The 22,460-nt window shown below is 46.0% G+C and overlaps 2 protein-coding genes across 3 annotated transcripts in view; one reads left to right on the top strand and one right to left on the bottom strand.

Annotated features, from left to right (window-relative positions):
* The first annotated feature begins 3,019 nt into the window (after positions 1-3,019).
* On the top strand, positions 3,020-11,664 carry LOC106586032 (guanine nucleotide-binding protein G(I)/G(S)/G(O) subunit gamma-13-like). 2 transcript variants are annotated; one of them, XM_014172828.2, is made up of 3 exons: positions 3,020-3,425; positions 9,445-9,542; positions 10,862-11,664. In XM_014172828.2, exons 2-3 carry the CDS (start codon positions 9,445-9,447, stop codon positions 10,965-10,967), a joined length of 204 nt encoding a protein of 67 aa, XP_014028303.1. In that variant the 5' UTR covers positions 3,020-3,425; the 3' UTR covers positions 10,968-11,664. The 2 variants fall into 2 exon arrangements, with proteins under 2 accessions (XP_014028303.1, XP_014028302.1); XM_014172827.2 differs by lacking the exon at positions 3,020-3,425 and adding an exon at positions 4,876-4,962.
* Positions 11,665-11,667: 3 nt separating this feature from the next.
* LOC106591468 (chromosome transmission fidelity protein 18 homolog) overlaps positions 11,668-22,460 on the bottom strand; it is a 51,092-nt gene continuing 40,299 nt past the window's right edge. The window contains exons 15-20 of the mRNA XM_045688716.1: positions 20,693-20,747; positions 17,563-17,693; positions 17,358-17,502; positions 16,353-16,454; positions 13,362-13,428; positions 11,668-11,834 (exon numbers count right to left, since the gene is read on the bottom strand). Coding sequence (XP_045544672.1) covers positions 11,713-11,834; positions 13,362-13,428; positions 16,353-16,454; positions 17,358-17,502; positions 17,563-17,693; positions 20,693-20,747 — 622 coding nt within the window. The 3' untranslated portion in view covers positions 11,668-11,712. The remainder of the gene's footprint in view (positions 11,835-13,361; positions 13,429-16,352; positions 16,455-17,357; positions 17,503-17,562; positions 17,694-20,692; positions 20,748-22,460) is intronic.

Here is a 22,460-nt window from a genome sequence, read left to right as displayed (position 1 = left end):
CCTGACCTTCCTAAAGCAGAGTGGTCACGTCCATCTCCAAGACATTCCTAGTCCATCAACTGGTTGTTGTATAGGCTTACGTTTTTTTTAAAAGCCATTTAAAAAAAAAAAAATCTGAGCGGGTAGATCTCGGCTTGTGTTTGGACCCAGATATGAAAAAAGGCTGACCACCTCTCGCCCAGCCATTCTAACAGTGGAAGCCAGGATCTGTGAGAAACTATGATAATAAACGATATAGATCACAGTGGTGTGGAGACCAGTGGACCACTATAGAGATCACAGTGGTGTGGAGACCAGTGGACCACTATAGAGATCACAGTGGTGTGGAGACCAGTGGACCACTATATAGTTCACAGTGGTATGGAGACCAGTGGACCACTATAGAGATCATAGTGGTGTGGAGAGAAGAAAGTAAGACAGTGGAACCCATCTCAACATGACAGAAAGTAAGACAGGGAAACCCATCTCAACATGACAGGGTACCCCCTTTATAAAGGGTACCCCCTGTATATAGCCTCATTACTACCCGGTACCCCCTGTATATAGCCTCATTACTACCTGGTACCCCCTGTATATAGCCTCATTACTACCTGGTACCGGTACCCCCTGTATATAACCTTGTTATTTTGTTGTTGATCTTAAATTAAATGTTTTACTTTAGTTTGTATTTTCTTAAAACTGGTTAAGGGCTTGTAAGTAAGCATTTCACTGTAAAGTCTACACCTGTTGTATTCTGCGCATGTGACAAATAAAATGAGTTTTGATCTGTATTCCCAGTCATGTGAAATCCATAGATTAAATCCTAATGAATTTATTTGAATTGACTGATTTCCTTACGAACTGTTAACTCAGTAAAGTCTTTGGAATTGTTGCATATTAATTTATTTATTTTTTTATTCAGTGAAGTTAAACTATTGTAATTGGTATTTTGGGCTGCCTATGTAAAAACGTACAGAATATGGTGCCATTTGGCAGACAAGCTATCTGGGTTTTTTAACCTCCTCTTCCTTCCTGTCTGATATCTGAAAGGTAAACAGCAGTTCGTTGACGTCATTACGGGGTTAGAGTCTGTCTCTCAGACCAGCCTGTTCAGGTTAGACTGAACTCCAGCCAGTCCGTTTCATTTGCCTGATGGGATTTCCATACAGGTGCTCTCTCTCTCTCTCTCTCTCTCTCTCCCTCCCTCCTCCTTTGACTACCAAACATAGCGGCGCCACTGATCTCTCCCGGGGAAAGAGGGAGTGTCTGATAGAAGACAGGAGGAGAGAGGGAGAGAGGGAGAGTCTAATAGAAGACAGGAGGAGAGAGGGAGTGTCTGATAGAAGACAGGAGGAGAGAGTGAGAGAGGGAGTGTCTGATAGAATACAGGAGGAGAGAGGGAGTGTCTGATAGAAGACAGGAGGAGAGAGGGAGAGTCTGATAGAAGACAGGAGGAGAGAGGGAGAGAGGGAGTGTCTGATAGAAGACAGGAGGAGAGAGGGAGTGTCTGATAGAAGACAGGAGGAGAGAGGGAGTGTCTGATAGAAGACAGGAGGAGAGAGGGAGTGTCTGATAGAAGACAGGAGGAGAGAGGGAGTGTCTGATAGAAGACAGGAGGAGAGAGGGAGAGAGGGAGTGTCTGATAGAAGACAGGAGGAGAGAGGGAGAGTCTGATAGAAGACAGGAGGAGAGAGGGAGAGAGGGAGTGTCTGATAGAAGACAGGAGGAGAGAGGGAGAGAGGGAGTGTCTGATAGAAGACAGGAGGAGAGAAGGAGAGAGGGAGTGTCTGATAGAAGACAGGAGGAGAGAGGGAGAGAGGGAGAGTCTGATAGAAGACAGGAGGAGAGAGGGAGAGAGGGAGTGTCTGACAGAAGACAGGAGGAGAGAGGGAGTGTCTGATAGAAGACAGGAGGAGAGAGGGAGAGAGGGAGCGTCTGATAGAAGACAGGAGGAGAGAGGGAGAGAGGGAGTGTCTGACAGCAGACAGAGGGAGAGAGGGAGCGTCTGACAGCAGACAGGAGGAGAGAGGGAGCGTCTGATAGAAGACAGGAGGAGAGAGGGAGAGAGGGAGTGTCTGATAGAAGACAGGAGGAGAGAGGGAGAGAGGGAGTGTCTGATAGAAGACAGGAGGAGAGAGGGAGAGAGGGAGTGTCTGATAGAAGACAGGAGGAGAGAGGGAGAGAGGGAGAGTCTGATAAGACAGGAGGAGAGAGGGAGAGAGGGAGTATCTGATAGGAGACAGGAGGAGAGAGGGAGAGAGGGAGAGTCTGATAGAAGACAGGAGGAGAGAGTGAGAGAGGGAGTGTCTGATAGAAGACAGGAGGAGAGAGGGAGAGAGGGAGTGTCTGATAGAAGACAGGAGGAGAGAGGGAGAGAGGGAGTGTCTGATAGAAGACAGGAGGAGAGAGGGAGAGTCTGATAGAAGACAGGAGGAGAGAGGGAGAGAGGGAGTGTCTGATAGAAGACAGGAGGAGAGAGGGAGAGAGGGAGTGTCTGATAGAAGACAGGAGGAGAGAAGGAGAGAGGGAGTGTCTGATAGAAGACAGGAGGAGAGAGGGAGTGTCTGATAGAAGACAGGAGGAGAGAGGGAGAGAGGGAGCGTCTGATAGAAGACAGGAGGAGAGAGGGAGAGAGGGAGCGTCTGACAGCAGACAGGAGGAGAGAGGGAGCGTCTGATAGAAGACAGGAGGAGAGAGGGAGAGAGGGAGTGTCTGATAGAAGACAGGAGGAGAGAGGGAGAGAGGGAGTGTCTGATAGAAGACAGGAGGAGAGAGGGAGAGAGGGAGAGAGGGAGTGTCTGATAGAAGACAGGAGGAGAGAGGGAGTGTCTGATAGAAGACAGGAGGAGAGAGGGAGAGAGGGAGAGTCTGATAGAAGACAGGAGGAGAGAGGGAGAGTCTGATAGAAGACAGGAGGAGAGAGGGAGAGAGGGAGTATCTGATAGAAGACAGGAGGAGAGAGGGAGAGAGGGAGAGTCTGATAGAAAACAGGAGGAGAGAGGGAGAGAGGGAGTGTCTGACAGAAGACAGGAGGAGAGAGGGAGAGAGGGAGCGTCTGATAGAAGACAGGAGGAGAGAGGGAGAGTCTGACAGAAGACAGGAGGAGAGAGGGAGAGTCTGACAGAAGACAGGTGGAGAGAGGGAGAGAGGGAGAGAGGCAGTTCCACAGGCAGACGATAGAAGCGGATTGATCTCTCTCTCTTGCGCTGTAGTCGGTCCTGTCTACCGGGAGCTGCTCGAGCGTTTCCTGATTTTTTCCACTCTAACCACCGCCAATTCCCCGTTAGAGCTCGAGGCCTCCACTTGTACCATTTTCGTTAGTTTTGGGAAAGGAAAGGGGGGTGTAAATCGCGTGTTGTCTGTCTGGGAACATCGGCTAAACCCAGGGCTACAGCTCATCTGGGTCAGAACCTCACGACCAGAAGCACCAGGTCTCCGGTAAAACGGTAAGAAACCCCCGTCCTCCTTCCGTGATGAATCTGTTAATAGTGTAGTAGCATCATCATCCGGTCTGTCATCGTCTATACCGTCTACATCATGTAAATAAATCTCCGTTAGATAGGCCCCAGTTTATACCGTGTATACCGTCTACATCATGTAAATTAATCTCCGTTAGATAGGCCCCAGTTTATACCGTCTATACCATCTACATCATGTAAATAAATCCCCGTTAGATAGGCCCCAGTTTATACCGTCTATACCGTCTACATTATGTAAATAAATCCCCGTTAGATAGGCCCCAGTTTATACCGTCTATACCGTCTACATCTTTTTTTTAGTCTTTTAATATAAGGTAAAAGGCATTAGGGTTAACAGTGGTTAACGTTAGGGCATTAGGGTTAACAGTGGTTAAGGTTAGGGCATTAGGGTTAACAGTGGTTAAGGTTAAGGCATTAGGGTTAACAATGGTTAAGGTTAAGGCTTTAGGGTTAACAGTGGTTAAGGGTAGGGCATTAGGGTTAACAGTGGTTAAGGTTAGGCCATTAGGGTTAACAGTGGTTAAGGTTAGGGCATTAGGGTTAACAGTGGTTAAGGTTAGGCATTAGGGTTAACAGTGGTTAAGGTTAGGGCATTATGGTTAACAGTGGTTAAGGTTAGGGCATTAGGGTTAACAGTGGTTAAGGTTAGGGTATTAGGGTTAACAGTGGTTAAGGTTAGGGCATTAGGGTTAACAGTGGTTAAGGGGTTATAGTTTTAAATCAGATTTGATGACTTTATGGCGGTGCTGCCTTCAGAACAACATTCATAAGGAGAAACGCTTTTAGGCTAATAGAGCACCGGGTAACGTTTATACCGTTTAATAACGTGTATTATATCAGCATAATAACATCTCTGGATATAGATGCCATTTCTATTCTCTAGATAAACACCCGGGTAACGTTTATACCGTTTAATAACGTGTATTATATCAGCATAATGACATCTCTGGATATAGATGCCGTTTCTATTCTCTAGATAAACAACCGGGTAACGTTTATACCGTTTAATAACGTGTATTATATCAGCATAATAACATCTCTGGATATAGATGCCGTTTCTATTCTCTAGAAAAACACCCGGGTAACGTTTATACCGTTTAATAACGTGTATTATATCAGCATAATGACATCTCTGGATATAGATGCCGTTTCTATTCTCTAGATAAATACCCGGGTAACATTTATACCGTTTAATAGCGTGTATTATATCAGCATAATAACATCTCTGGATATAGATGCCGTTTCTATTCTCTAGATAAACACCCGGGTAACGTTTATACCGTTTAATAACGTGTATTATATCAGCATAATAACATCTCTGGATATAGATGCCGTTTCTATTCTCTAGATAAACACCCAGGGTTTAACGGTGTGCTGTCTTTTTCTTTGTTTGATCGAGATAATGTGTTTTTATTTTCCCGGGCAGGATGAGATTATCGGTTTATTTAATAAATAAAAAATAGGGCAGATGAAAAAACAGACGGAGGACAGCAGCTGCATCACGGTAACAGCTCTCTGGTTTTGTCTCGACGTTAAAAATTAAACGTTATCTGTTATCTTCTCTGTATAAAAACCGGTTTTGGGTTAGGGATTTAACGTTGTGTTCTCAAAACCGGGGGATTTACCGGAACTGAACGACAGAAACGACGTGTTTTTCCTTCCGTGAAACGGCCGTTTGTGATGATGAGCGCGGAGACCGGGGAGAACAGAGAATCAGTGACGTCTATAATAATCATTTCACACTATAAAACAATTATATATATATATAATATATATATATATATATAAACACAATCATAGACTTCTATAAATATATAACCACATTTTAAATCAGAAGTATACTGTATTCGTATTGAGTGTCTATGTATATATGATCCTATCTGAGCTATATAATAATATAATATAAATCAGTAATATATAATAATATAATAAATATCTGTAATATATAATAATATATATAATATATCTGTTACTGTTGCTCAGCTAAATGACCTAAATAAAGGCACATGACCCAGTTTCATCAGTCACACACACACACACACACACACACACACACACACACACACACACACACACACACACACACACACACACACACACACACACACACACACACACACACACACACAAACACACAACACACGTACGTTCTGGTCATATAGGAGACTGTGTATAGATATGTCTGGTAGCAGAGTGTAGACTGTATAGATATGTCTGGTAGCAGAGTGTAGACTGTATAGATATGTCTGGTAGCAGAGTGTAGTCTGTATAGATATGTCTGGTAGCAGAGTGTAGACTGTATAGATATGTCTGGTAGCAGAGTGTAGACTGTATAGATATGTCTGGTAGCAGAGTGTAGTCTGTATAGATATGTCTGGTAGCAGAGTGTAGACTGTATAGATATGTCTGGTAGCAGAGTGTAGTCTGTATAGATATGTCTGGTAGCAGAGTGTAGACTGTATAGATATGTCTGGTAGCAGAGTGTAGTCTGTATAGATATGTCTGGTCGCAGAGTGTAGACTGGTAGCAGAGTGTAGACTGTATAGATTTGTCTGGTAGCAGAGTGTAGACTGTATAGTAGCAGAGTGTAGACTGGAAAGATATGTCTGGTAGCAGAGTGCAGACTGGTAGCAGAGTGTAGACTGTATAGTAGCAGCGTGTAGACTGTATAGATATGTCTGGTAGCAGAGTGTAGATTGTATATATATATGTCTGGTAGCAGAGTTTAGACTGTGTAGACATGTCTGGTAGCAGAGTGTAGACTGTATAGACATGACTGGTAGCAGAGTGTAGACTGTATAGATATATCTGGTAGCAGAGTGTAGACTGTATAGATATGTCTGGTAGCAGAGTGTAGACTGGTAGCAGAGTGTAGACTGTATAGATATGTCTGGTAGCAGAGTGTAGACTGTATAGATTTGTCTGGTAGCAGAGTGTAGACTGTATAGTAGCAGAGTGTAGACTGTATAGATATGTCTGGTAGCAGAGTTTAGACTGTGTAGACATGTCTGGTAGCAGAGTGTAGTCTGTATAGATATGTCTGGTAGCAGAGTGTAGACTGGTAGCAGAGTGTAGACTGTATAGATATGTCTGGTAGCAGAGTGTAGTCTGTATAGATATGTCTGGTAGCAGAGTGTAGTCTGGTAGCAGAGTGTAGACTGATAGCAGAGTGTAGTCTGTATAGATATGTCTGGTATCAGAGAGTAGACTGTATAGATATGACAGGTAGCAGAGTGTAGACTGTATAGATATGTCTGGTAGCAGAGTGTAGGCTGTATAGATATGTCTGGTAGCAGAGTGTAGACTGTATAGATATGTCTGGAAGCAGAGTATAGACATGTCTGGTAGCAGAGTGTAGACTGGTAGCAGAGTATAGACTGTATAGATATGTCTGGTAGCAGAGTGTAGACTGTATAGATATGTCTGGTAACAGAGTGTAGACTGTATAGATATGTCAGGTAGCAGAGTGTAGACTGTATAGATATGTCTGGTAGCAGAGTGTAGACTGTATAGATATGTCTGGTAGCAGAGTGTAGAATGTATAGATTTGTCTGGTAGCAGAGTGTAGACTGTATAGTAGCAGAGTGTAGACTGTATAGATATGTCTGGTAGCAGAGTTTACACTGTGTAGACATGTCTGGTAGCAGAGTGTAGACTGTATAGATATATCTGGTAGCAGAGTGTAGACTGTATAGATATGTCTGGTAGCAGAGTGTAGACTGGTAGCAGAGTGTAGACTGTATAGATTTGTCTGGTAGCAGAGTGTAGACTGTATAGTAGCAGAGTGTAGACTGTATAGATATGTCTGGTAGCAGAGTTTAGACTGTGTAGACATGTCTGGTAGCAGAGTGTAGACTGTATAGATATGTCTGGTAGCAGAGTGTAGTCTGTATAGATATGTCTGGTAGCAGAGTGTAGTCTGTATAGATATGTCTGGTATCAGAGAGTAGACTGTATAGATATGACTGGTAGCAGAGTGTAGACTGTATAGATATGTCTGGTAGCAGAGTGTAGGCTGTATAGATATGTCTGGTAGCAGAGTGTAGACTGTATAGATATGTCTGGAAGCAGAGTATAGACATGTCTGGTAGCAGAGTGTAGACTGGTAGCAGAGTATAGACTGTATAGATATGTCTGGTAGCAGAGTGTAGACTGTATAGATATGTCTGGTAACAGAGTGTAGACTGTATAGATATGTCAGGTAGCAGAGTGTAGACTGTATAGATATGTCTGGTAGCAGAGTGTAGACTGTATAGATATGTCTGGTAGCAGAGTGTAGAATGTATAGATTTGTCTGGTAGCAGAGTGTAGACTGTATAGTAGCAGAGTGTAGACTGTATAGATATGTCTGGTAGCAGAGTTTACACTGTGTAGACATGTCTGGTAGCAGAGTGTAGACTGTATAGATATATCTGGTAGCAGAGTGTAGACTGTATAGATATGTCTGGTAGCAGAGTGTAGACTGGTAGCAGAGTGTAGACTGTATAGATTTGTCTGGTAGCAGAGTGTAGACTGTATAGTAGCAGAGTGTAGACTGTATAGATATGTCTGGTAGCAGAGTTTAGACTGTGTAGACATGTCTGGTAGCAGAGTGTAGTCTGTATAGATATGTCTGGTAGCAGAGTGTAGACTGGTAGCAGAGTGTAGACTGTATAGATATGTCTGGTAGCAGAGTGTAGTCTGTATAGATATGTCTGGTAGCAGAGTGTAGACTGTATAGATATGTCTGGTAGCAGAGTGTAGAATGTATAGATTTGTCTGGTAGCAGAGTGTAGACTGTATAGTAGCAGAGTGTAGACTGTATAGATATGTCTGGTAGCAGAGTTTACACTGTGTAGACATGTCTGGTAGCAGAGTGTAGACTGTATAGATATATCTGGTAGCAGAGTGTAGACTGTATAGATATGTCTGGTAGCAGAGTGTAGACTGGTAGCAGAGTGTAGACTGTATAGATTTGTCTGGTAGCAGAGTGTAGACTGTATAGTAGCAGAGTGTAGACTGTATAGATATGTCTGGTAGCAGAGTTTAGACTGTGTAGACATGTCTGGTAGCAGAGTGTAGACTGTATAGATATGTCTGGTAGCAGAGTGTAGTCTGTATAGATATGTCTGGTAGCAGAGTGTAGTCTGTATAGATATGTCTGGTATCAGAGAGTAGACTGTATAGATATGACTGGTAGCAGAGTGTAGACTGTATAGATATGTCTGGTAGCAGAGTGTAGGCTGTATAGATATGTCTGGTAGCAGAGTGTAGACTGTATAGATATGTCTGGAAGCAGAGTATAGACATGTCTGGTAGCAGAGTGTAGACTGTATAGATTTGTCTGGTAGCAGAGTGTAGACTGTATAGATATGCCTGGTAACAGAGTGTAGACTGTATAGATATGTCTGGTAGCAGAGTGTAGACTGTATAGATTTGTCTGGTAGCAGAGTGTAGACTGTATAGTAGCAGAGTGTAGACTGGAAAGATATGTCTGGTAGCAGAGTTTACACTGTGTAGACATGTCTGGTAGCAGAGTGTAGACTGTATAGACATGACTGGTAGCAGAGTGTAGACTGTATAGATATGTCTGGTAGCAGAGTGTAGACTGTATAGTAGCAGAGTGTAGACTGTATAGATATGACTGGTAGCAGAGTGTAAACTGTATAGATATGTCTGGTAGCAGAGTGTAGACTGTATAGACATGACTGGTAGCAGAGTGTAAACTGTATAGATATGTCTGGTAGCAGAGTGTAGACTGTATAGATGTCTGGTAGCAGAGTGTAGACTGGTAGCAGAGTGTAGACTGGTAGCAGAGTGTAGTCTGTATTTATGTAATGTGTGTATAATGTAACGTGTGTATTATGTAACGTGTGCATTATGTAACGTGTGCATTATGTAACGTGTGTATTATATAACGTGTGCATTATGTAACGTGTGTATAATGTAACGTGTGTATTATGTAACGTGTGTATTATGTAACGTGTGTATAATGTAATGTGAGCAGATGGAGGACCTGGACCTTCCCCAGATGAAGAGAGAGGTGGAGAGTCTTCAGTACCAGCTGGCCATCAACAGAGAGAAATCCTCCATCACTGTTACTGAGTAGGTAGTGTCCTTCTGGTCTCTGCCCCCGTGTCCTTCTGGTCTCTACCCCCGTGTCCTTCTGGTCTCTACCCCCGTGTCCTTCTGGTCTCTACCCCCGTGTCCTTCTGGTCTCTACCCCCCGTGTCCTTCTGGTCTCTACCCCCCCCGTGTCCTTCTGGTCTCTACCTCCCCGTGTCCTTCTGGTCTCTACCCTCCCGTGTCCTTCTGGTCTCTACCCCCCCGTGTCCTTCTGGTCTCTACCCTCCCGTGTCCTTCTGGTCTCTACCCTCCCGTGTCCTTCTGGTCTCTACCCCCCGTGTCCTTCTGGTCTCTACCCCCCGTGTCCTTCTGGTCTCTACCCCCGTGTCCTTCTGGTCTCTACCCCCGTGTCCTTCTGGTCTCTACCCCCAGGGTCCTTCAGGTCTCTACCCCCAGAGTCCTTCAGGTCTCTACCCCCCGTGTCCTTCTGGTCTCTACCCCCAGTGTCCTTCTGGTCTCTACCCCCAGTATTATGACAGGTGTTGTTTTACAGGGTCATCCATAGTAGTATGATAGGTGCAGTGTAATGTGTTGTTTTACAGGGTCAGCCACAGTTGCATGTCCCTCCCTGGAAATCATTATGGGTTTAAATGCCTTGCTCAAGGTCACATCAACAGATTGTTCAGCTTGTTCTGCTCCGGTATTCAAACCAGCGACCTTTCGTTGACCGGCCCGGTGCTCTAACCACTAGGCTGTTGCACTTTGGTTGACATATTTAAAGCTGTTCAGGCAGAAACAATAGTTGTGAATAGTTTGGATTGTTGGGTCAGGTTGTAAAAACTAATTCTCATTTAGGATTCAATCTAGCAACCTTGTCTACGCCCGGGATTCAAACTAGCAACCTTGTCGACGTCCGGGATTCAAACTAGCAACCTTGTCGACGTCCGGGATTCAATCTAGCAACCTTGTCTAAGTCCGGGATTCAAACTAGCAACCTTGTCTAAGTCCGGGATTCAATCTAGCAACCTTGTCGACGTCCGGGATTCAATCTAGCAACCTTGTCGACGTCCGGGATTCAATCTAGCAACCTTGTCGACGTCCGGTATTCAATCTAGCAACCTTGTCTAAGTCCGGGATTCAGTCTAGCAACCTTGCCTAAGTCCGGGATTCAAACCCATCGTGGGTTTTTAAAGGCAAATGTTTCCGCGTTCGGGGAGATCCTATTCACGGTAAACGATGTCGGCCCAATCAGAACCTTTAAAAAACACCTAGAACCTCAACCTGAGATCGGATTGAATCCCAGTGGATCGAGGGGTGTGGTCTAACGGGGTGTGTGTGTGTGTGTTTTCTCTCGGCAGGCTGGTGAAATGGATCGAGGGGTGTGTGTGTGACGACCCGTTCCTGAACCCAGAGCTGATGAGGGCCAACCCCTGGGTGGAGAAAGGCAAATGTGTGATCCTCTAACGGACGCACACACGGATACACACAACACTGAGACACACACACACACACACACACACACACACACACACACACACACACACACACACACACACACACACACACACACACACACACACACACACACACACACACACACACACACACACACACACACACACACACACACACACACACACACACACACACACACACACACACACACACACACACACACACACACACACACACCAAGTTATCCCGTCCTATTTATTTGTACATCCATGTCTATGGTTTTAGTTGAAAGTAGTCCCCTTCCTTCCTGTGAGCAGAATGTCCTGCATTGAAAGTAGTCCCCTTCCTTCCTGTGAGCAGAATGTCCTACATTGAAAGTAGTCCCCTTCCTTCCTATGAGCAGCATGTCCTGCATTGAAAGTAGTCCCCTTCCTTCCTGTGAGCAGCATGTCCTGCATTGAAAGTAGTCCCCTTCCTTCCTATGAGCAGCATGTCCTGCATTGAAAGTAGTCCCCTTCCTTTCTGTGAGCAGAATGTCCTGCATTGAAAGTAGCTCCCTTCCTTTGTTAAAAGAACCAGATAGAAGTTTGTTGTTAACTAAAATCACACTTTTTATTGGCTTTTTACCCCACTGTCAATCAGAATACAAATGTTTTTATTGGCTGTTTCCACTGTCATTCAAACATAATAAAGAGGTTGTTTGACAGATTGACTCGTGGTCATTTACATACTAACATTCTAACGTGTGTGTGTGTTATAGCAGTTCTCTGATGTAGACGTTGCGTCGCACGGCGTTGGACACGCCCTCGTTGAAACGGAACCACACGTCACTGTTGCCAACCGCTGTCCCCATGGCAACCTCCACACACACCTCCCCTAGTGACAGACGGAGAGAGAGACAGTTTATGGTAAAACACACACAGATACAGACATATGAACAATGTTCCCTCATCAGCCCCCAGACTGCCCCGTGTCTCCCCCCCCCCGGGGACTGAGACAGTAATATCAGCCCCCAGACTGCCCCGTGTCTCCCTCCCCCGGGGACTGAGACAGTAATATCATCCCCCAGAAGAGAAGAACCAGCCTGACCTTCCTAAAGCAGAGTGGTCACGTCCATCTCCAAGACATTCCTAGTCCATCAACTGGTTGTTGTATAGGCTTACATTTTTTTTTAAAGCCATTTAAAAAAAAATTATCTGAGCGGGTAGATCTCGGCTTGTGTTTGGACCCAAAAAGTAATCGTGAACCATTACCGCCGTTCTAGAGTTTTCTCTTGTTAACACTATAAACGTGTCCCTTTACTGTGGCTGTTGTGATCGAATCAACACGATATTAGACACTTTCAATGCAACATACCGAAACAAAACGAACTACGCAAGAGAGTTTGTTGTAGGCAGAACGCATCGGAGTAGGATTCTATTGCATTGACACGCACTACTCAGCTCGTACACAGACCGGTGCGCCATAACCAATCAGAGCTGCAGTAGGCCTATATGCAAATAGACCATTGCCATATATGGATCTGTGCCATTCACTTTGAACTGGACTGTGTTTACAGCATGAGCGGTCGTGAATAGATGAACTGGACTGTGTTTACAGCATGAGCGGTCGTCAATAGATGCACTGGACTGTGTTTACAGCATGAGCGGTCGTGAGTAGATGCGCTGGACTGTGTTTACAGCATGAGCGGTTGTGAGTAGATGCACTGGACTGTGTTTACAGCATGAGCGGTCGTGAGTAGATGCGCTGGACTGTGTTTACAGCATGAGCGGTCGTGAGTAGATGCGCTGGACTGTGTTTACAGCATGAGCGGTCGTGAGTAGGTGCACCTGTTTTGAGATCAAATCAAGAGCTGCATTTAGCCACGTGTGCATATTGTTAATATCCTTTGCTAGTTAGTGAGTTATTAGCCAAGTTATAGATCATTTATAGTCAGCAATGGGGGATTGATTGCAGGTAACAATACAATAAATGTAATGTTACCTGTAGCAGAGATGCTACGTTAAATGTATTGTTACCTGAATCACAGATGCTACGTTAAATGTAATGTTACCTGTAGCAGAGATGCTACGTTAAATGTATTGTTACCTGTAGCAGAGATGCTACGTTAAATGTATTGTTACCTGTAGCAGAGATGCTACGTTAAATGTATTGTTACCTGTAGCAGAGATGCTACGTTAAATGTATTGTTACCTGTAGCAGAGATGCTACGTTAAATGTATTGTTACCTGTAGCAGAGATGCTACGTTAAATGTAATGTTACCTGTAGCAGAGATGCTACGTTAAATGTATTGTCACCTGTAGCAGAGATGCTACATTAAATGTATTGTCACCTGAACCAGAGATGCTACGTTAAATGTACTGTTACCTGTAGCAGAGATGCTACGTTAAATGTAATGTTACCTGTAGCAGAGACCACCTGTGGTTTCTCCTTGGGGGCGACGGCTCGGCCAAAGAAATCCACCTCCGGCTGCAACACAGACGACATTTTAGTAATTTAACAGCGCTCTTATCCAGTCATTAACCTGGTTTCAGAGTCTAATACACACCATCTGTCATTAACCTGGTTTCAGAGTCTAATACACACCATCTGTCATTAACCTGGTTTCAGAGTCTAATACACACCATTAACCTGGTTTCAGAGTCTAATACACACCATCAACCTGGTTTCAGAGTCTAATACACACCATTAACCTGGTTTCAGAGTCTAATACACACCATCTGTTATTAACCTGGTTTCAGAGTCTAATACACACCATCTGTCATTAACCTGGTTTCAGAGTCTAATACACACCATTAACCTGGTTTCAGAGTCTAATAGACACCATTAACCTGGTTTCAGAGTCTAATACACACCATCTGTTTTTAACCTGGTTTCAGAGTCTAATACACACCATCTGTCATTAACCTGGTTTCACAGTCTAATACACAGTATCTGTCATTAACCTGGTTTCAGAGTCTAATACACACCACCTGTCATTAACCTGGTTTCAGAGTCTAATACACAGTATCTGTCATTAACCTGGTTTCATTAACCTGGTTTCAGAGTCTAATACACACCATTAACCTGGTTTCAGAGTCTAATACACACCATTAACCTGGTTTCAGTCTAATACACACCATCTGTCATTAACCTGGTTTTAGAGCTCCTGGGATCTGGGCTCATCACCCTCTCTCTCCATCCCTCCATCTTTCTCTCAGTCTCTCCCTCCCTCTCCATCCCTCTCTCTCCCCCTCCATCTCTCTCTCTCTCTCCTCCATCCCTCTCTCTCTCTCCTCCATCCCTCTCTCCCTCCATTCCTCCCTCAGTCTCTCCCTCCCTCCGTCTCTCCCTCCCTCCGTCTCTCTGCATCCCTCCATCTTTCTCTCAGTCTCTCCCTCCCTCCCTCCCTCTCTCTCTCTCCCTCTCTCTCTCCCTCCCTGTCGTGATTCTCTCCTTCCTTGAGATTAGCTTTGTCCTCCTAGATATACCACATTAACACCACTCCATTCTGTTAAATCCACGAGGAAGAGAACCAGTGCACATTTCAGAAATATTTCTTAAATATTTATCTTTATTTCATCTTTATGGATCTTTATTAATCAAGTGAGAAGTTAAAAACAAATAGATAAGAGCATTGGGGTGAAGGCTAGATGGAGAGATACTGGAGAGAGAGAGAGAGAGGGAGACAGATGGAGATAAACTGGAGAGAGAGAGAGAAAGAGGTACAGAGATAATTACGTAAAACACCAAATATTGTCTGACTGACTGACAGAGTGACTGACAGAGTGACTGACTGTGAGTGACTGACTGACTCACTGTCTGACTGACTGTCTGAGTATCTGCCTGTCGCACAGTCTGACTGTCTGAGTGACTGACAGTGACAGTGAGTGACTGACAGTGACAGTGAGTGACTGACAGTGACAGTGAGTGACTGACAGTGACAGTGAGTGACTGACAGTGACTGACAGTGACAGTGACTGACTGACAGTGACAGTAGGTGACTGACAGTGACAGTGAGTGACTGACAGTGAGTGAGTGACTGACAGTGACAGTGAGTGACTGACAGTGACAGTGAGTGACTGACAGTGACAGTGAGTGACTGACAGTGACAGAGAGTGACTGACAGTGACAGAGAGTGACTGACAGTGACAGTGAGTGACTGACAGTGACAGACAGTGACAGTGACAGACAGTGACAGTGACAGACAGACTGACAGTGACAGACAGTGACTGACAGTGACAGACTGACAGTGACAGACTGACAGTGACAGACTGACAGTGACAGTGACAGACAGTGACAGTGACTGACAGTGACTGACAGTGACAGTGAGTGACAGTGAGTGACTGACTGTCTGAGTGAGTGACTGATTTGCTGTATTCAAAGAACAGCTTCTACCCCCCCAAGCCACCAGACTCCTGAACAGCTTCTACCCCCCCAAGCCACCAGACTCCTGAACAGCTTCTACCCCCCCAAGCCACCAGACTCCTGAACAGCTTCTACCCCCCCAAGCCATCAGACTCCTGAACACCCCCCAAGGCATCAGACTCCTGAACAGCTTCTACCCCCCCCCAAGCCACCAGACTCCTGAACAGCTTCTACCCTCCCCAAGCCACCAGACTCCTGAACAGCTTCTACCCCCCAAGCCATCAGACTCCTGAACAGCTTCTACCCCCCCAAGCCATCAGAATCCTGAACACCCCCCAAGCCATCAGACTCCTGAACAGCTTCTACCCCCCCCCAAGCCACCAGACTCCTGAACAGCTTCTACCCCCCAAGCCATCAGACTCCTGAACAGCTTCTACCCCCCCAAGCCATCAGACTCCTGAACATCTAATCAAAAGACTACCCCAAACTATTTGCATTGTTCCCTCCCCCCACACTGCTGCTACTCTCTGTTGTTATTATCTTTTGCATAGTCACTTTAATAACTCTACCTACATGTACATATTACCTCAACTAACCTGTGCCACCTGTATATAGCCTCCACATTGACTCTGTACCGGTACCCCCTGTATATAGCCTCCACATTGACTCTGTACCGGTACCCCCTGTATATAGCCTCCACATTGACTCTGTACCGGTACCCCCTGTATATAGCCTCCACATTGACTCTGTACCGGTACCCCCTGTATATAGCCTCGCTATTGTTATTTTACTGCTGCTCTTTATTACTTACTTGTTACTTGTATACTTATCAGGATTGAAAAAAACCTGCATTCTTGGTTAGGGCCTGTAAATCAGCATTTCACTGTAAGGTCTACACCTGTTGTATTGATCTAGGATCAGATCCACCCCTTTCCAAATAAAGGTGTGTGAATACTGTGTGTGTGTGTGTGTGTGAATACCGTGTGGGTGTGTGAATACCGTGGGTGTGTGAATACCGTGGGTGTGTGAATACCGTGTGTTCTCACCCTGATCTCGACTACAGTGTTCCTCAGGATGTTCTCCAGCCTCTGCTGGTGGTTCCTGACTGACGACGTCGTCACCACCTTAGGCTGCTTCACCTTCTCCTCCTGAGACAGACAGACAGACAGACAGACAGACAGACAGACAGACAGACAGACAGACAGACAGACAGACAGACAGACAGACAGACAGACAGACAGACAGACAGACAGACAGACAGACAGACAGACAGAAAAAACATGATTTGAATCCACACTCTGGTACCCCCCCTACACACCATGATCCATTCTCTATAATCTAACACCCTGGTATCCCTACACACCATGATCCATTCTCTATAATCTAACACTCTGGTACCCCCCCTACACACCATGATCCATTCTCTATAATCTAACACTCTGGTACCCCCCCTACACACCATGATCCATTCTCTATAATCTAACACTCTGGTACCCCCCCCCCTACACACCATGATCCATTCTCTATAATCTAACACTCTGGTACCCCCCTACAATCCATTCTCTATAATCTAACACTCTGGTACCCCCCCTACACACCATGATCCATTCTCTATAATCTAACACTCTGGTACCCCCCCTACACACCATGATCCATTCTCAATAATCCAACACTCTGGTACCCCCCTACACACCATGATCCATTCTCTATAATCTAACACTCTGGTACCCCCCTACACACCATGATCCATTCTCTATAATCTAACACTCTGGTACCCCCCTACACACCATGATCCATTCTCTATAATCTAATACTCTGATACCCCCCTATGTGTGTGTGTGTGTGTGTGTGTCTGACCGTGTGTGTGTGTGTCTGACCGTGTGTGTGTGTGTGTCTGACCGTGTGTGTGTGTGTGTGTGTGTAACTGACCGTGTGTGTGTCTGACCGTGTGTGTGTGTGTGTCTGACCGTGTGTGTGTGTGTGTGTGTGTGTAACTGACCGTGTGTGTGTCTGACCGTGTGTGTGTTTGTGTGTGTGTGTGTGTAACTGACCGTGTGCGGGTTGCGTAGCTGCATCAGTGATTCTGCTCTCCTCATCCTCTCCTGGTCCGTCTCTCTGCTGATCGTCTGTTTGGTCTGGTAGGTCAGCTGTCTGCGGGGGGGCAAGCCTGGGAAACACACCACCTGCTCCACGCGCCTACACACACACGTATATATGTGCTTTAGGTGTGTGTGTGTGTGTGTGTGTGTTACTCACGGCTCCAGAACGTAGACGTATTGTCCATCAGGCGTTCTGTCCTGTCTGTACGAGAGGTTGTAGGAGATCATGGTGTCGATCAGATCGACCAGCTGCTGTTTCTCTCTGTCGCTGAACAGCTGAGGGTTCACCTGGACAAACAGGAACCACGTTACAACCCACTTCCTGTTATTCACCACCTAACCCCCCCCAAGAGAGGACCAGCTGGGGGTTTACCTGGACAAACAGGAAACACATTACTACCCACTTCCTGTTATTCACCACCTAACCCCCCCCCAGAGAGGACCAGCTGGGGGTTCACCTGGACAAACAGGAAACACGTTACTACCCACTTCCTGTTATTCACCACCTAACCCCCCCCCCAGAGAGGACCAGCTGGGGGTTTACCTGGACAAACAGGAACCACGTTACAACCCACTTCCTGTTATTCACCACCTAACCCCCCCCAGAGAGGACCAGCTGGGGGTTTACCTGGACAAACAGGAAACACGTTACTACCCACTTCCTGTTATTCACCACCTAACTCCCCCCTGGAGAGGACCAGCTGGGGGTTTACCTGGACAAACAGGAAACATTTTACTACCCACTTCCTGTTATTCACCACCTAACTCCCCCCCTGGAGAGGACCAGCTGGGGGTTCACCTGGACACACAGGAACATGTTACTAACCACTTCCTGTTATTCACCAGAAGCCACGGCTTTCCAGGTAACATCCGCACCGAGCTAAAGCCTAGAGCTGCCGCTTTCAAGGAGCAGGAGACTAATACGGACGCTTCTAAGAATCCCTCTATGCCCTCAGATGAACTCTAAAACAAGCAAAGCATCAATACAGGACTAAGATTGAATCCTACTACACCGGCTCTGACGCTCGTCGGATGTGGCAGGGCTACCAAACTATTACGGACTACAAAGGGAAACCCACCCGCGAGCTGCCCAGTGACGCGAGCCCTACCAGACGAGCTAAATGCCATTTATGCTCGCTTCGAGGCAAGCAACACTGAAGCATGCACGACAGCACCAGCTGTTCTGGATGACTGTGTGGTAAACGCTCACGATAGCCGATGTGAGCAAGACCTTTAAACAGGTCAACATTCACAAAGCCGCGGGGCCAGATGGATTACCAGGACGTGTACTCAGAGCATGCGCTGACCAACTGGCAAGTGTCTTCACTGACATTTTCAACCTCTCCCTGACTGAGTCTGTAACACCAACATGTTTCAAGCAGACCACCATAGTCCCTGTGCCCAAGGAAGTGAAGGTAACCTGCCTAAATGACTACAGACCCGTAGCACTCACGTCTGTATCCATGAAGTGCTTTGAAAGGCTGGTAATGCCTCACATCAACACCATTATCCCAGAAACCCTAGACCCACTCCAATTTGCATACCGCCCAAACAGATCCACAGATGATGCAATCTCTATTGCACTCCACACTGGCCTTTCCCACCTGGACAAAAGGAACTTCTATGTGAGAATGCTATTCATTGACTACAGCTCAGCGTTCAACACCATAGTACCCTCCAAGCTCATCACTAAGCTAAGGACCCTGGGACTAAACACCTCCCTCTGTAACTGGATCCTGGACTTCCTGACGGGACGCCCCCGGGTGGTATGGGTAGGCAACAAGAGATCTGCCCTGCTGATCCTCAACACTGGAGCTCCCCAGAGGTGCGTGCTCAGTCCCCTCCTGTACTCCCTGTTCACCCACGACTGCATGGCCAGGCACGACTCCAACACCATCATTAAGCTTGCTGACAACGACAACAGTGGTAGGTCTGATCACCGACAACGATGAGACAGCCTATAGGGAGGAGGTCAGAGACCTGGCAGTGTGGTGCCAGAATAACAACCTCTCCCTCAACGCGATCAAGACAAAGGAGCTGATCGTGGACTACAGGAAAAGGAGGACCGAGCACGCCCCATTCTCATCGACGGGGCTGTAGTGGAGCAGGTTGAGAGCTTCAAGTTCCTCGGTGTCCACATCACCAACAAACTATCATGGTCCAAGCACAACATGACAGTCGTGAAGCAAGACAACACCTAATCCCCCTCAGGAGACTGAAAAGATTTGACATGGGCCCCCAGATCATCAAAAAGTTTTACAGCTGCACCATCGAGAGCATCCTGACCGGCTGCATCACCGCCCGGTATGGAAACTGCTCAGCCTCCGACCGCAAGGCGCTACAGAGGGTAGTGCGTACGGCCCAGTACATCACTGGGGCCAAGCTTCCTGCCATCCAGGACCTCTACAGCAGGCGCTACAGAGGGTAGTGCGTACGGCCCAGTACATCACTGGAGCCAAGCTTCCTGCCATCCAGGACCTCTACAGCAGGCGGTGTCAGAGGAAGGCCCTAAAAATTGTCAAAGACCCCAGCCACCCCAGTCATAGACTGTTCTCTCTGCTACCGCACGACAAGCGGTACCGGAGCGCCAAGTCTAGGACCAAAAGGCTTCTCAACAGTTTTTACCCCCAAGCCATAAGACTCCTGAACAATGAATTGTTTAGGACAGATATAATCCACTATGTGTGTGTGTGTACCTACAGGTTGTAGTTTAGGACAGATGCTTTCCAGTGTGTGTGTGTGTGTGTGTGTGTGTGTGTGTGTTTGTGTGTACCTACAGGTCGTAGTTTAGGACAGATATTATCCAGTATGTGTGTGTGTGTGTACCTACAGGTCGTAGTTTAGGACAGATAAAATCCAGTGTGTGTGTGTGTGTGTGTGTGTGTGTGTGTGTGTGTGTGTGTGTGTGTGTGTGTGTGTGTGTGTGTGTGTGTGTGTGTGTGTGTGGTACCTACAGGTCGTAGTTTAGGACAGATGGTATCCAGTGTGTGTGTGTGTGTGTGTGTGTGTGTGTGTGTGTGTACCTACAGGTCGTAGTTTAGGACAGATGCTATCTAGTGTGTATGTGTGTGTGTGTGTGTGTGTGTGTGTACGTACCTACAGGTCGTAGTTTAGGACAGATAATATCCAGTGTGTGTGTGTACCTACAGGTCGTAGTTTAGGACAGATGTTCTATAGTGTGTGTGTGTGTGTGTGTGTGTGTGTGTGTGTGTGTGTGTGTGTGTGTGTGTCTGTCTACAGGTCGTAGTTTAGGACAGATTATATCTAGTGTGTGTGTGTGTACCTACAGGTCGTAGTTTAGGACAGATGATATCTAGTGTGTGTTTGTGTGTGTGTACGTACCTACAGGTCGTAGTTTAGGACAGATGATATCCAGTGTGTGTGTGTGTGTGTGTGTGTGTGTGTGTGTGTGTGTGTGTGTGTGTGTGTGTGTGTGTGTGTACGTACCTACAGGTCGTAGTTTAGGACAGATGGTATCCAGTGTGTGTGTGTGTGTACGTACCTACAGGTCGTAGTTTAGGACAGATGGTATCCAGTGTGTGTGTGTGTGTGTGTGTGTGTGTGTGTGTGTGTGTGTGTGTGTGTGTGTGTGTGTGTGTGTGTGTGTGTGTGTGTGTGTTCTCCTTGGGCTCGGCCAAAGAAATCCACCTCCGGCTGCAACACAGACGACATTTTAGTAATTTAACAGCGCTCTTATCCAGTCATTAACCTGGTTTCAGAGTCTAATACACACCATCTGTCATTAACCTGGTTTCAGAGTCTAATACACAGCATTAACCTGGTTTCAGAGTCTAATACACACCATTAACCTGGTTTCAGAGACTAATACACACCAATAACCTGGTTTCAGAGTCTAATACACACCATTAACCTGGTTTCAGAGTCTAATACACACCATCTGTTATTAACCTGGTTTCAGAGTCTAATACACACCATCTGTCATTAACCTGGTTTCACAGTCTAATACACAGTATCTGTCATTAACCTGGTTTCAGAGTCTAATACACACCATTAACCTGGTTTCAGAGTCTAATAGACACCATTAACCTGGTTTCAGAGTCTAATACACACCATCTGTTATTAACCTGGTTTCAGAGTCTAATACACACCATCTGTCATTAACCTGGTTTCACAGTCTAATACACACCACCTGTCATTAACCTGGTTTCAGAGTCTAATACACAGTATCTGTCATTAACCTGGTTTCATTAACCTGGTTTCAGAGTCTAATACACACCATTAACCTGGTTTCAGAGTCTAATACACACCATTAACCTGGTTTCAGTCTAATACACACCATCTGTCATTAACCTGGTTTTAGAGCTCCTGGGATCTGGGCTCATCACCCTCTCTCTCCATCCCTCCATCTTTCTCTCAGTCTCTCCCTCCCTCTGTCTCTCTCTCCATCCCTCTCTCTCTCCCTCCATCTCTCTCTCTCTCTCTCCTCCTCCATCCCCCTCTCTCTCTCCTCCTCCATCCCTCTCTCCCTCCCTCTCTCTCTCTCTCTCTCAGTCCCTCCCTCCCTCCCTCCCTCCCTCCGTCTCTCTGCATCCCTCCATCTTTTTCTCAGTCTCTCTCTCTCCCTCTCTCCCCCTCCCTCCCTCTCTGTCGTGATTCTCTCCTTCCTTGAGATTAGCTTTGTCCTCCTAGATATACCACATTAACACCACTCCATTCTGTTAAATCCACAAGGAAGTGAACCTGTGCACATTTCAGAAATATTTCTTAAATATTTATCTTTATTTCATCTTTATGGATCTTTATTAATCAAGTGAGAAGTTAAAAACAAATAGATAAGAGCATTGGGGTGAAGGCTAGATGGAGAGATACTGGAGAGAGAGAGAGAGAGGGAGACAGATGGAGATAAACTGGAGAGAGAGAGAGAAAGAGGTACAGAGATAATTACGTAAAACACCAAATATTGTCTGACTGACTGACAGAGTGACTGACAGAGTGACTGACAGAGTGTCTGACTGTGAGTGACTGACTGACTGACTGTCTCACTGTCTGACTGACTGTCTGAGTATCTGCCTGTCGCACTGTCTGACTGTCTGA

This window comes from Salmo salar, chromosome ssa10 (genome assembly GCF_905237065.1).
Source record: "Salmo salar chromosome ssa10, Ssal_v3.1, whole genome shotgun sequence".
Taxonomy (NCBI): domain Eukaryota; kingdom Metazoa; phylum Chordata; class Actinopteri; order Salmoniformes; family Salmonidae; genus Salmo; species Salmo salar.
The sequence above is the reverse complement of the archived record's forward strand: the minus strand, read 5'-3'. Positions and strand labels throughout refer to the sequence as shown.

Coding starts and splice junctions, on each gene's coding strand:
- LOC106586032 (XM_014172827.2), top strand. CDS start 4,927: ATGAAAAAACAGACGGAGGACAGCAGCTGCATCACG. Junction 4,963..9,444: donor AGGACAGCAGCTGCATCACG/GTAACAGCTCTC, acceptor TAATGTGAGCAG/ATGGAGGACCTGGACCTTCC. Junction 9,543..10,861: donor TCCTCCATCACTGTTACTGA/GTAGGTAGTGTC, acceptor TTCTCTCGGCAG/GCTGGTGAAATGGATCGAGG.